Here is a 14,410-nt window from a genome sequence, read left to right on the forward strand (position 1 = left end):
TTCCCATTTTGAGCTTTAATGTTGTCAGAGCTGAGCCCAAAAGTCGTGGTTGCTGCAGCAGAATTCCATGCTGCTGTGCTGCTGTGGGTGTCAGTGTGATGCCCAGAGGGATGCAGCTCCCTGGGGCTGTTCCCTGTCCCAGGCAGAGCCATGCAGGCAGTGCCTGGGCTGCCATTCTGTAAAGCAGGTGGAGCTGGGGCCAGGCAGGGCCTGGAGCTGGGCAGTGAAGGAGCCAGGGAGCTGCAGGGCCTGGCAGGGGCTGATCAGCCCCTCTGTGGGGCAGCTGCTGTCTCGTGCCCTCCAGGGCTGGGGCAAAGAGCTGAGTTCTCAGGCAGGGCAGCAGCACCATGGCAGAGAAGGGAGTCATTTGTACTGAGACACTGGGGTTGTGTGTTCCTCGAGCCCTGGGGAGCACTGATCCTTGTTGGGAAGGCTCCCCCAGAGCTCGTGGCTCACTGGGACTGTTCCAGGAGTCCTTGCAAGCCTTCTGGGGTGCAGGAGGGGCTGAGGCAGCTGTGGGGCAAAGGGCTCTGCCTGGGGCACTGGGCAGCCTCTGGGTGCTGCCTCTCAGGGTTTGGGCCTCCTTGACAAGCCATGTTGGAGTGGGCAGAGGTAGAAGGCAATTTATCCCTGTAGGGCTGTTCAATGTGCGTTTGACAGTGACCAATGTGTTCTGCTCCATTGCACAATCTCTGGGGGGAAACGTTCTCCATTCTCTCAGGATCTCTGATTGGCCTGGGGTCATCTCTCTGCCCAGATGTCTCGTTCCTGAGCTCCAAGTGTCCCCCCAAGTGCTGCTGTACGATGAGTGCCACCTGAAGGTGCCCTAGGAGAGGAAGATCCTCATGAGGAATCCCAGCCACCTTCCTGGCTGCTACGGGCTCATTCCCCAGCTTTGGCATCACATCCACCTCCTCCTGTCAAATATTACTGAGGAGATTATTAGGGGAAGAAAGGGTTTGGATAAGACCTTGCTGGTTTCTATTCAGCCTTAAAGATCTGCTGAGAACAGGATCCTACCCGAATGTAAACTTTAGGAGGCAGTTGAAGCTCCTGAGGAAACAGTTGATGTTCTGGTCTTCAGGGGCTTTTCTTGTGGGAGATCTGAGAGGGTTGTGAAAAGCTGCTGCATCCACAGACACCAGTGCCTGTGCTGGCAGCCTCCTTGCAGGATCCCCTGGGAGTGCTAAGCCTACAATTCTTGCATCTTGTTTGTGCCTTCTACCTTTGTCCTGGGCAGTTGTAAACGCGTGTGTAAGTTGCTGTTGCGGTGCATGTTGAGGAGTCTAAAGTTTCTCCAGAGGTGCCTCTGAAGCTGCATTTCATTCTGTCCCTGCCAGAAACGCAAGGAGGACTCTGCTGTGCTCGACCCCAGCCCCAAGCCCTGTGGGATTGTGCAGCCCCAGAGCTCAGCAGAGATCCCAGCTGTGGTGGCAGTGCAGGCCCTGGGCACTCACGGCCCCAGCGCTGTCATCGGCGTGTTCGGGGATGAGCTGGGTCCCGAGCGGGTGGCTCGGGGATCCAATACGGGGACGCGTCGCTCCGGCAGCCCCGGCAGCCCCGGAGGGCTCCGGCCCCCGCCCGGCAGAGCTGCGGCTGCTGAGACCCCAAAATATCCCCAAAAAACAGGTGAGACACCCCAAAAATATCCCAAAAAATCCAGGGGAGACCCCTCAAAATCCCAAAAAATCCCAGTCAGACCCCCCTGAAAAATCTCAAACAATCTGGGTGAGATTCCCCCAAAAAATGCCAAAAAATCCGGGTGAGATCCTCCCCAAAAAATCCCCAAAAGCTCCAAGTCCAGGTGAGACACCTCCCCAAAAAATTTTTAAAAATTCAGGTGAGACCCCCCCGTGAAAATCCCAGTGAGACCCCCCCCTAAAAGCCCAGAAAACAAGTGAGACCCCCCTCAAAAAATCCAGGTGAGAAACGTCAGAAAATTCCTCAAAAATCTAGGTGAGTTCCTCCAAAAATGCCAAAAAGTCCAGGTGAGACCCTCCCCCCCAAAAACCCCAAATAAATCCCAAACCCACTCCAAAATATCCAGGAGAAACCCTCAAAAATAAAACAAAAAACAGGTGAGATCCCCCCCAAAAAATCCCAAAAAATCCCACTCAGACCCCCCTGGTTTTTGTGTGCAGCTGCTCCTGGCAGGGTGCACAGGGACAGGGATTCTGCCGGGGAAAACAGGCACAGGCTGCTGTGGAGAAGGACAGGAGGGATGGGAGGCACAAACAGCTCCTGCTGGTGCAGGTGTCCCTCCCTCCCACTGCAGGTCCCTGTTCATGGTTATCTTATTTTCCAGAGATGAGCTTTACCCTCCTGAAGTCAAACCCCACCCACCAAAGGGGAAGAGAAGCAGTTTGGGTTCCTTGGCATCTCAATGGAGGCATTTCAAGGTCAGAAATGTGGAGGAGCCAGTCGCAGCCCTGAAAGAAGTGCAGGATTTTCCCCACTCTTCAGGAGCAGAGGTGGATTTTCTTGTCCATGCCGTGCTTGTGCTGCCTCCCCAGCCTGCCAGCACCAAGTCCTGCTCATGCTGAGCTCCCTTTTTGCTGCCCTGCTGGGCTGTGCCCTGACAGTGGGCTGGGCAGCAGGGCCAGTGGCTGGACATGGGCTGAGGGGGAGGGAGAAACAGGAGAGTTTTCCTTGGAGAAGCTGACTCAGATCCTACAGGCCTGTGCTGAGTGTGGGATTTTGTGCCTTGTTTCCTTCCCAGTGTAAGATGAGGCTTTTCCCTGCATCATCCTGGTCAGATCTCCAGCTTCCCTCCCAGAGCCAGCTGGGATGATCCTGATCTCCATGGAGCCTCTTCCCAAGGCAGCCAGACTCCCTGTTTGCAGGGCTCTGCTTTCCCCCAGAGCTGCTGCTGCCCTGCTGGCCCTGGAGCTGTCTGACAAAGGGAGACTTTGCAAAGTGGCTGTCTCTGCCTCCCAGCACAGAAAATGGCTTGTTTTCCAGGTGCCAGCACCAACTCCTGAGCACCCTCACCTGCCACGAGGCTCGGAGGGGTTCAGGTGCTCCCTGGACGTGGCGCACGCTCCCCTGGGAGCGGAGAAGGCAGGAGGGAATCTGTCTCCCTGCCCATTGTCAGCGTGGCCAGCAGGGCTGGAGCTGCCAGTGCCACTGGGGGCCCTCAGCACTGGCCACAGAGGGGCCTCCCATCCCTGCAGGCCCATCACAAAGGGCTGCTGGAGCAGCTGCTTGTTGGAGAGGCCGTGCAGGACACGTTGCAGGGCTGCCCAAGGACGCTGGGCAGCACCTGTGCAGGGCACTGCTCCCCCTGGAACTCCTCAGGTGCTCCACAGGAAATTTTGGCAGGAGCTTTTGCTGCAGCACCTTGAGAAAGCGGCATGTAAATCAGAGAGAGAGGGCAAGAGCCTCAGGAGTCAGATGAGCTGGGCTGGACTCCTTCCCTCAGCTCCAGGAGCTCTCACTCTGAGTCTCCTCCTTTTCTAAAAGCAGGAAGCTTTTAAACTTTTTAAAGCCAACTTATGCATCAGAGAGAATTTCTACTGCCAGGAGACATCCCAGCTCCCTTTCATGTCATGTACTAATTAATGCATTGGCCCGTGAGTGTGGGAGAAGATTTTGCCCATGGTCCCTGCCCTGGTCAGTGGCATGGATGCAGGATGAGGTGAGGGTGATTCTGGCAGTGTTTGGGGAATAGGCCCCTCTGGCTACAGCTGCCCTTTGCTCCAAGATGCTCTTCTGCATCCATTCCCATGCTCAGCACCTCAATCTCTCCTGTCTTCCCCCCAGGCTTTCAGTATCCTGCCCCTGCCAGGTGTGCTGCAGCCAGGAGAGGGCCAGCAGGTCTCCTCCACCTTCTCTGGCCACCTCAGCAGCACCTGCAGTGTCCCGGAGCTGTGCCACGTGGAGGGAGGCCCCAGCTATGAGGGGCCGGTGCCTGGGGAGGCCTCACATGTCAGCTCCTCCCTGAGCCCCCCGAGATCAACTGTGGCTCTCAGGCCCCTCTCAGGGACAGGTGAGTCAGCCTTCCACGGGCTCCTGCTCTGCCATGGGTTATTGTCCCTGCAGGGCTCCCCTGCTCCAAGGACTCTGAGCTCAGAGGTGCTGCACAGCAAAGGCAGCAGCAACACAGGCATGGCCACTCTGAGCTCCCTGGCTGCCAAGAGAGGAAGGACCTTCTCCTGTTGAGACACAACATCTTCTTCTCTATCTGAGTGCTGAGCCCTCCTGGCTCAGCTGCTGCCTGCAGGGAGCTGGGCTCTGGGCTTGCCTTGGCACTGCCTCTAGAGGGGTCTGGAAGTGCATGGTGTTGAGTGGCATCTTCTCCATCATCTCCCTTCTTCACCAAAGCACTGGGATTGTGCTATGGGCAGGCGTGGGGCAGAGAGCAAACCTTGCTTTGGGCCCTGCTCCTGCCCCAGATGAAGCCCTTGCACTGCTGATGTGCCAGGGCTCTCCTTATGCTGGGACAGCAGCCAGAAAAGCTCCTGTCCTTTAGGCTCCCCTGCAGCTGCAGCCGTGGGCAAGCACAGGAGAAGCTCAGCTCCAGCAAGGCAGCCCAGCTCAGGACACACAGGCCCAGGCTGGAGCTGGGAGTGGAGGTGCTCCAAGCCAGCCTGTGCATCAGGACTTCTTCAGGCCAGGCTGGAGTTGGTTTCATGGGGAGGAGAGGGACGAGGCTGCTTCCAATGGTTTCCGTGGCAGCCAGCACTGGTTTGCTTGGTCCCAGCTGGGCTCCAGCAGGAAATCTGCCTGACAAGAGCCTGCCTTGCAGGAGAGGAGTTCCTGCAGCCTCTGCTTTCTGACTGATAGCATTGTTCTCGTGAAGGAGCAGGCTATGGGTCGTTAAAGCCCAAGATCACGGGCAGAGACTCTCTAACTAATTAGAGTTTTACAGTGCTGTGTTTATTAACACCGGCGGGCGGCACCAGAGCCGTCCCTAAAAGGCGCGACCGCGCTGCCCAAGGTTCTTTGCCCTCTCTTTATTGCCCAAGATCTTACATACAATACATCTGCACAGGCCCAGCACCTCCCATCCCTGCTCTGTATTCAAATGAGCTCATTGGTCCTTCACACCTGTGCAATTCTTCCCTTGAATTGGGTCCGTGGTCTCGAATTGGGTCCGTGGTCTTAAGGGATGAAGTCAGGAATGTCTTCATCAGGTCTCTGTGACCCTCTGGCACCATTCAAGGTCCCCTGCTTAGTGACTGATTGGCATCAAGCCCAGGTGCTAAACCATTGTTCTCCTGGTTTCAAGATGTTCTTATAACAGTTCACTGACTCCACTTCCTTCTAGAAAGGAGCTCCTAATGGTAAACAATAGAACAATCAGCTCCAGCTTAAGCATCTCACAATCATTAACCTATGGTCTGCCTGTCTAACTTACATCCTGATCAATGGGAATTGCTTCTAAGCCTCAGCTGAAATCTGAACTCTTTAAAATCATGCTTCAGCCATGCCCGGGGGAAGGGGGCTGAATGAGCTGAGTAAGAATTGTAGGGGAGATGAGCAGCTGTCAGCAATCTGTGCTCTGCTCTAAACTGGGAAGCCAAGAGACAAAGGGCGTTTTCAGGCAGCAGCACAGAGAGCTGCTGGATCAGCCTTGGGCAGGACCTGGAGGGGTCTGGCTGTGCCTTCAGAGGGAGCTGGCACAGTCAAGAGCCTCTGATGGCAAAGCTGAGGTTTGGCTGGGCCTGGAGGTCCCCTTCCACCAATGCCCTCCCTTGGGATGTTCCCAAGCCCTGTGGCTTGAGGAGAATTCACGGGAATGGCCTCAGGGTCAAGGAATGAAGTGCAGGGCCAGCCAGGACTGGGGAGCCCAAGTTTCTGGTGGGGACTCTCAGCCATGGTTTCTGTTTTGTCTGCACAAGGGAGCTGAAGCAGCCGGCTCAAAAGCTTGAGGAGGAGGCAAAAGCCTTAGAGGAGGGAGAGAGGGGGAAGGAGGAAGAGAGGCAGAAGAAGGAAAAGAAGGGTGTCTCTGTGGGGAGGGAACCCCCAAAACCAGAGAAGGGGAAAAGCAAACAACCACAGAAGAAGGAAGCCAAGGCCCCAGAGAAGAAGGAATAGAAAACCCCAGAGAAGAAAGAAATCAAGGCCCCAGAGAAGAAGGAAACCAAAGCACCAGAGAGGAAAGAAACCAAAATCCCAGAAAAGACGGAAACCAAAATCCCAGAGTAGAAGAAAACCAAAATCCCAGAGAAGAAGGAAAACAAAATCCCAGAGAAGAAAGAAACCAAGACCCCAGAGTCGAAGGACACCAAAGCATCAGAGAGGAAGGAAACCAAAATCCCAGAGAAGAAGAAAACCAAAGCCTCAAAGAAGCAGGAACCCAAAGCCCCAAAGAAGGGGGGAACTCAAATCCCAGAGGACACAGCTGAGCTGGAGAAGAACTCTTTACTCTTTATTCACACAACTCATTTTACACAGTTTGACAGACCTCATGTGCAACTTTAGTTAGTTCATAGATTTCTTGCAGGTTATTCTAATATTGGTTAATAAAATAGATTTTACTTGTGCATCAAATCTCTCTGTTGTATTGTTTACCTGTTCTCTTCACTGATTCTCATGGGACAAATCCCTTGTTGTTGCAGGTGCATTTGTTTTTCACCCTCAGAACAGATTGTTCACAAAGTCTCATTCTCACAAGAGCTTCCCATGGGAACTTGTAGCTGCTTATCTGCACTCAGAAGAGATGGCAGGCCAGCTGTTAATGTGGCAGAACAAGGCCTGATTTCATAAGGCCTTTCTTTTATCATTATCCCACCTGTCTGTGACATCTCCCCCTTCTCGTTCATTTAAAAAAGGCTCCTATGTTCTGATGCTGAAACAGCTCACTCTTGTCAGGGCATTATCTCATCAAGGTTATCACTGGTTATCTGTTAGATATGGGATAAGAGAGATAAAAGACCACTTACAATCCACAAAACTTACCAAATTCCATCAAGTCATTGACACAGGGTTTTGCAGCATGAGAAGACAAAAGAATAATGTCCAATGTCTCTTGGGGAAATGGAAAGAAATGACCATTGTTTCCAATGAGTTGAGAAGTGTGAGAAAGTCTTTGAGCTGGAAATGTTGATCTTTGACACCACTGAATGTCTCCTGGCAGCTGGAACAGGGAATAACTGGAGAAGGTTCGTAGGAGCTCTGTACCATGAGGATGCCAGGAGGCTTTTGCTGGCAAATTGCCTCTGTCAGTGCCCAGACACAGCCGTGTCTGGCCAGGCCTCCTCCTGCTCCTGCTCTGGCCACAAAGGCTGCAAGGTGATGAGGTTACTTCTCTCTGCACTGGGCCTCATTTCTTCAGAGCTGATCAGTATCTGATGGAATGAACAGGTGACTGCTTTGAGCTGCTGCTGATGAAACACAGGCACATCTTCTCCTGAAGGTGATGAATCAATCAGGCTGCACTGTGGTACACTCCATTGGGATTTAGATGGGATGATCTTGTTTCCAAATTCCTCATGTAAATATTGCATTATTCAAAATGATTCCTTGTCCAAATGTCTCATGTACATATTGCATTATTTGAACGTTCTTAAGGCGTTCATTCCTCTTCTTTTTTGTTTTTTAAGAATGAGATGCATGTCTTTTGTTATGAGTATGAAGCAACATCACAGTAAAATAATACATGCAGTGGACAAGAAACTTACAGCAATTGGGAATAATTTGGATACAACAATCAGGAACATTTCAAATAGCAGACAAAGCTAACAACGTAGGTGGAATGAGGTAAATAGCAATCTCTGCAATAATGTACCATCATCCCAGAGTCTGCAAACAGCTGACAAACCTCGATTCAGGGGGCACTTGGATCATTATTTCCAGATAATAATTCCCAAGCTGCCTTTAAAAAGAGTTCAACTGTCATGTCTAGAGGGTCAGATGGCCAAGTCAAAGCAACTCAAATCCAGTTTTGATGCAGAAAACATCTGGGTCTGTTGGCAAATTCCCGTCCAGGCAGAGCCAAGGCCTGGCCCCCACCCAAGCTCTAAGTGGGAGAGAATTCCCTGAACGTCATTGAAAACAAGGCTCTTGAGAACAGCGCTGAGGAGTAAAGGTCTGGGGGTGACAGACTAATGAACCATGCAAGAGCTGTCTCCTCCAAAATCCCCTCAGCACAGAGATGCTTTAAACCCAGCAAACTGTGGGAGTGGTTCTGTAATAATCATTGGGGCTGCATCTGATTGCTGAGAGTAGATGTCACAATGCCATCAGTTTAGAGGAGGCTTCCCACCAAGCTGAGATATCATTTCTTGGAACTGTGAAAAAGACTTAAAAATGACGAGACAGCCCTGGGTCAAAGCATGGAGGATTTTGGTGGGATTTTGGGCAGATGGTTTGGTGTGTATCCAGAGTGACTTTGGGCAGATTTGGGGCCTGCTTGGGGCAGGTTTGGGGCAGATTTGTTGCTGCTGTTGGGGTTTTTCTCCCGTTTCCCCAGCTGCGGGCAGAGCCCCGAAGCACATCCTGTTCCTGCCCCACTCCCTGAGGAGCCCAAGGAGCTGCTGCTCCCCATGCTCTGCACCCAGGGAGATCTGGGGCAATCCCGGCATCCCGGGCATCCCGGGCATTCCGGGCCCTTTGGGCACTGGGGGATTCTGGGGCTTGGGGGGCAAGAGGGGTGAGGGGGGCTTGGGGCTGGATTGTCTGGGGAAAGGATCGGGATTTTGGGGGAATGTCTGGAGTTTTGGGAAAGAGCAGGATTTGGCGGGGAGGAAATTCTGGATATTTTAGGGAGGAAATTTCTTGAATTTTGGTGGAAATTTCTGGATTTTTTAGGGAGAATTTTCTGAATTTTTTGTGGGGCTCTTCTGGATTTTTGGGGAGGGATTTCTGGATTTTTGGGAATGTTTCTGGAGTTTTTGGGAATGTTTCTGCATGGGGAATGGGGTTGGTTTTGTATAGTTTGGGGAGGAATGTTTCTGGATTTTCTGGGGAAAGTTCCTCAGTTTTTGGGAATGTTCCAGGATTTTTGGAGGAACATTTCTGGATTTCTTTGGGAATGTTTCTGGATTTTTGGGGGAATGTTTCAGGTGTTCTTCTGAGAACATTTCTGGATTTTTTGGGGAACATTTCTCCAATTGTGGGGGAACATTTCTGGATTTTTGGCGGGGAATATTCCCAGGTTTCTGGGGAACATTCCCGGGTGTCTGTGGAACATTCCCGGGTGTCTGTGGAACATTCCCGGCTGTCTGGGAACATTCCTGGGTTTCTGGGGAACATTCCCAGGTGCCTGGGGAACACTCCCGGGTTTCTGGGGAACACTCCCGGGTTTCTGGGGAACACTCCCGGGTGTCTGGGGCTCTCCTGGCCCCGTTCCCAGCCCAGGTTCCCGGGGTTCAGGAGCTGCCCTGGTGCCCGGGCCCCGCGACATCGCCTGGGTGCACTTGGAGCCCGAGGTGCAGGCGGGCGCCGCCCGCGAGGCCCTGCAGGGCTTCAGCATCACCCAGAGCAGCGCCAGGAAGATCTCCTGCGCCAAAAAGGGACCCAGTTTCCCACCCAAATCCCCTCTCTCCATCCCAAATCCTTCTTTGTGCATTCCAAATCCTTCTTCTTTCACCCCAAATCCCCTTTCCCAGCCCCCAGGGATTTTGGGGCTCCAGAGGGGTTATTGGGGTTTTTCCCAGCATTGTACCCAGGGTCTCTCTGCAGACATTGCACATGGAGCTGCCCCAAATAAACCCCAAATTTCCAAATTTTGGGACTGGAGGGGGGGGGGGGGGGGTGATTCTAAAATTCGGGGTTTGGGGGTGTTTGACCCCAAACTTTGGGAATTGGGGGGTTTGATCCTAAAATTTGGGGGTTGTGTGGGGTTGATCCTGAAATTTGGGGGTTAGGGGATTTGACACCTCAGGGTTTGGGGATTTTTGACCCCAAAGGTTGGGAATTTGGGATGTTTGACACGCCTGGGTTTGGGATTTGGGGGTTTTTGTTCCCAGGATTTGGGGTTTGGAAGTTTTTTTCCCCAGGATTTGGGGATCAGGGGGTTTGACCCCCAAACTTTGGGATCAGGGCGGTTGGACACCCCAGATGTTTCAAACCCCAGGAGTTGGGGATTGGGGCTTTAGACCCCAAACTTTTGGGCTTGGGGGTGTTTGACACCTCAGGATTTGGGATTTGGGGGTGTTTGACCCCAGACTTTAGGAACGGGGGGTGTTGGACACCCCAAATGTTTCAAACCCCAGGATTTGGGGTCAGGGGGATTTAACCCCAACATTTGCAAACTGGAGAGCGTTTGACACCCCAGGATCTGGGATTTGGGGGGTTTAAGGCCTAAAATTTGGGGTTCGGGCTGGGGGGCAGGGGGGGAGGTTGAGATCCCAGAGTTTAGGTCTGGGGGTGTTTGGCCCCCCCCAGTGTTTGAACCCCCAGGATTTGGGGTCCGGGGGAGTTGACCCCAGGATTTGGGGTGTTTGACCCCAATGTTTGACCTCACCTCGGGTTTGGGGCCGGGGTTGAGATCAGGGACATTCCCTGGAGCCAGCGGCGGGATCGGGATCGGGAACGGGATCGGGAAGCGGAACAGGAACGGGGAGGGTCCCTGAGCCAATGCCGGACCCCAACCCCAGGGAGAGGCCCCGCCGCAGTCCCGGAATGGCCCCATCCCCACAATCCCGGAGCCCTCCCCAGGCCCAGCCCCTCCCCAGCCACTGAACGGAGCCTCCCTCAATCCCAGCCCGCCCCGATCCGGGCCGGAGCCATCCCCAGAGCCTCCCCCATTCCCGGCCCGGACCCTTCCATCCCTTTTTGGGGCGGCTCCTGCCGCTCCCCGCCCATTTCTGGGGGTTCCAAAGGGCCCCGCGGACCCTCCCCATTTTGGGGGTGTTGGGGGGGCCCCAGGGCCGCCCCGAGGGCCGAGGGGGGATCGAAAGCCCCAAACCCGAGGGGCTCCTGGGGGTGCCCAGTTCCTCCCGTCCCCAGCCCGAAACAGATCCTGGCCAATCAGAGTGCGGGGCGCTGATGACGATCCCGTTGCCGGGCGGACACTCGGCGCACTGGCCCCGCCCGGCGATTTCCAGCGAATCAGCGCCCGGCTCGGCTGTGACTCATCGCGTGCCGGGCAGAACCCAGCTCCTCTCACAGCGCTGGCCAATCAGAGACTGCGCGGGGCCATTCCCAGCCAATCAGAGCGTTTGTCGCTGATGGCTCTCAGTGTCCAGGGGCGGAATTTGGGGTGGGGGGCGGTGACCCCGGCGATGGGGATGGGGCGTGCGGGGGCAGCTGGGGCCGCACTGGTGGCACTGGGGGCGCTGGGAGCCCCCCCGGCCGCGGGGGGAGCGGGGGGCGCGGGGAGAAGGGGGGCGGGGGGGCCCCAAATTCAACCCAAGGGGGGTCGGGACCCCCAAAGGGAGCAGGAGGGGCCTGGAACCCCCAAAACCAAGCACGGGGGAGGGGATTGGGGACTGGGGGAACGATGGGGAAGGGGCGGGAGAGCGGCGGGAAGAGGGGGATGGGACCCCCAAATTGAGGTGGGAAGGAGCTGTGGACTGGGGGAAACCCCCATCAAATCCCATTAAAATCCCATAAAAATCCCATTAAATTCCACTCAATTCCCATTAAATACCATTAAAATCCTATTAAAATATCATGACATCTCATTAAAATCCCATAAAATTCCATTACAATCCCATAACATTCCATTAAAAGTCCATAAAATCCAATTAAAATCCCATTAAATCCTATTAAATTCCTATTAAATCCCATTAAAATCCTACTAAATTCCTATTTAAATCCATTAAAATCCCATCCAATCCCATAAAATAATCCCAAACCCACACAGAATTGGCCCTGAATTACCCCCCACACACACGGCCCTAAAAAACTAACAATGTGAAAAATTACCCCAAATTATCCCAAATTTACCCTGAAACACCCCAAAAAACCCCCAAATAACCCCAAAGGCACACAAAGAACCCAAATCCCCCAAATGAGCCCAAATCCCTCAAATTACGCCAATCCCATAAATGATCCCAAATCCCATAAATGACCCCAAATCCCATAAATGGGATTGGGAGAGGGGAGGAGAGGGCAGGGAAAGGGGGAGTGGGACAAACTGGGCGAGGAAATCAAACTCTGCAGTCAGACAGAGCAGGGATTTGTGTATCCAGCGCTGGGAGCGAGGGGGATCTCTCTGGCAAAAACCCACTCGGTCTCCTTTAGCCTTCAGCTCCATTTTAAAAGTCCCAATTACAACACTTCATTAGCATAGTCACATTTGCATAAAGCTGTGTCCCGGTTTTACAGCCGTGTGTGGCTTCAGCGCCTGCGTCCGTTCCTCCTGTGGCGGCCCTCAGTCTTCTGGTGCTCTTTTGATGAAGGCTTCTGTCGTCCTCCTCACGCTGGAACTTTTTACCTGGATCATCAGCCCATGCCTGGTGCTCCTTGTTCTTCAGTCTAACCTGGTCTGAGCTGATTTTGCCCTTTGCAAGCTCTGTTCAAACTTGCTCTCTCGCTCTCGGTGCGTTTGTTGTGTCGCTGGCTCTGCTCTCTCTCTTGCTCTGCTGCCTCGCTGGCTTTGCCTGCATGGGAAAAATGCATGTATTTTATGATTGGCTTTTCGCAAATATTAAAATGAATATTATATGTCTGGTGTTAGAATATTATATATATATATAATATAATATAATATAATAATATACTATAATCTATATATTATATATAAAATATATAATATATAAAATATATAATATATATAATATTATATCTTATATATTACATATATAATTATATAATATATAATATATATTATATATTATATAATTATATTATATATATTATATAATCATACATTATATAATTATTATATATAATATATTTATATATTAATATTATATGTCTGCTGTATTAATTCTCTTAAGGAGTGTGTTAAATATAGTTTTAGGTTATAAAAAATGTTAATATAGAAACGATGCTATGTAGGATTCTTTTTTTACAGAAAGGACTCGCAGTGAGATAGCAGCCACAGGACACCTAAATCTTTCAGAGAAAAAGAATTTCTTGCCCTCTTATCAGAAGAAATGAACTTCTTTCCACCTCGAAGGCGCTGTTAGGATTCGGAGGAAGAAGGTGGCACTGCCCAGACAGAATCCTGTGTTTGAATGGAATTTATGCATCATGGATGAAGTGTATGAATATGCAACGGGCTGTTATTTTTAAGGGTTAATCCTGTGTTAACGGGTTCCTTTTTCAGGCTTGTGGTGCCCAGAAAAGGTACCCAGACCTCCATAACCCTTTCTCTCTATTGTCTCATATTGTCCTAATTCAAATTGTCCAAATTATTATTACTCTAATTGTATAACTGTTTTTATAACCATTTTATTACTATGGAACTTTTACAATTTCAAAATCAAGTGATGGGCGTATTTCACACTGCACATCTCGCTCCAGGGCTGCTTGTGCTGAACCTTTCCTTGCACAGCCCTGAGGATTCCCCCAGCCCGGGCTCCCAGCAGCTCCAGGCCCGGCCAGGAGGAGCAGCAGGGCCAGGGCTGGCCGGGCGTCCCCCCAGATGTGGCCCCTGCTGGTGGCACAGCCGGACCCTTGGGAGGCTGCCTCAGGCTTTATTGTCCACCAGCATCCCAGGAGGGAGCAGAAAATCCTCCTGCAGACGCTGATTCCGGAGGCTCCCAGCGCTTCCTTGTCTCCAGGAGCTTCTGCCAAGCCCCAGGGAAACCTCGGTGCCACATTGTTCCACAGCCTCACAACGCTCTCCTGGCTCCCGTGAGGTCCCTCTGGGTCCCGCTGCAGCCTTGGCTCCATCAGGGTCTCCTGGCTCCATCAGGGTCTCTTGGCTTCCATCAGGCTCTCCTGGCTTCCATCAGGGTCTCCTGGCTCCATCAGGGTCTCCTGGCTCCATCAGGGTCCCCTGGTCTCCATCAGGGTCTCCTGGCTCCATCAGGGTCTCCTGGCTCCATCAGGCTCTCCTGGCTTCCATGCTGCTCCACTCTGTCCCAAGGGGCATCCGTGGCTCAGCTTTGGAGCCCTGCAAGATCCAAAGGTTCCCCCCAAAAAACACCAGCCCAGGGACCCCCAGGATATTTGGGCTGAGCTCCCGCTGCCCAAGCACCTGCATGGAACCCAAGTGACCGCTGGGACTCCATGGAATGTCCTGGGACAAACTGTCCCTGGTCAGACAGGGGTGCCATGGAACACAGGTGCCACTGGGACACGGACACTGCCCATGGAACTGAGTGTCCATGGGGACAGAGCCGGGCCTGATGGAACACTGGAGAACATTGTCACCCCATGGAATCCATGGAACCAGGTGTCCATGGTGACACTGGAGAACATTGTCACCCCATGGAATCCATGGAACCAGGTGTCCATGGTGACACTGGAGAACATTGTCACCCCATGGAATCCATGGAACCAGGTGTCCATGGTGACACTGGAGAACATTGTCACCCCATGGAATCCCATGGAACCAGGTGTCCAT

General features: G+C 52.6%; 1 protein-coding gene across 3 annotated transcripts in view; it reads right to left on the reverse strand.

The window, feature by feature from the left end:
* Positions 1-8,133: 8,133 nt before the first annotated feature.
* The window catches only part of LOC129126570 (uncharacterized), a 246,689-nt gene continuing 240,412 nt past the window's right edge, over positions 8,134-14,410 (reverse strand). The window contains exons 3-4 of one of the 3 annotated variants that reach the window (XM_077186302.1): positions 12,189-12,494; positions 8,134-8,234 (exon numbers count right to left, since the gene is read on the reverse strand). In XM_077186302.1, the coding sequence (XP_077042417.1) occupies positions 12,365-12,494 (130 nt within the window). In that variant the 3' untranslated portion in view covers positions 8,134-8,234; positions 12,189-12,364. Of the gene's footprint in view, positions 8,235-12,188; positions 12,495-14,410 lie in introns of those variants that run through there. The other 2 variants (XR_013184355.1, XR_013184357.1) reach the window with 2 other exon arrangements.

The sequence above is a fragment of the Agelaius phoeniceus genome, chromosome 15, assembly GCF_051311805.1.
Source record: "Agelaius phoeniceus isolate bAgePho1 chromosome 15, bAgePho1.hap1, whole genome shotgun sequence".
Lineage (NCBI taxonomy): Eukaryota > Metazoa > Chordata > Aves > Passeriformes > Icteridae > Agelaius > Agelaius phoeniceus.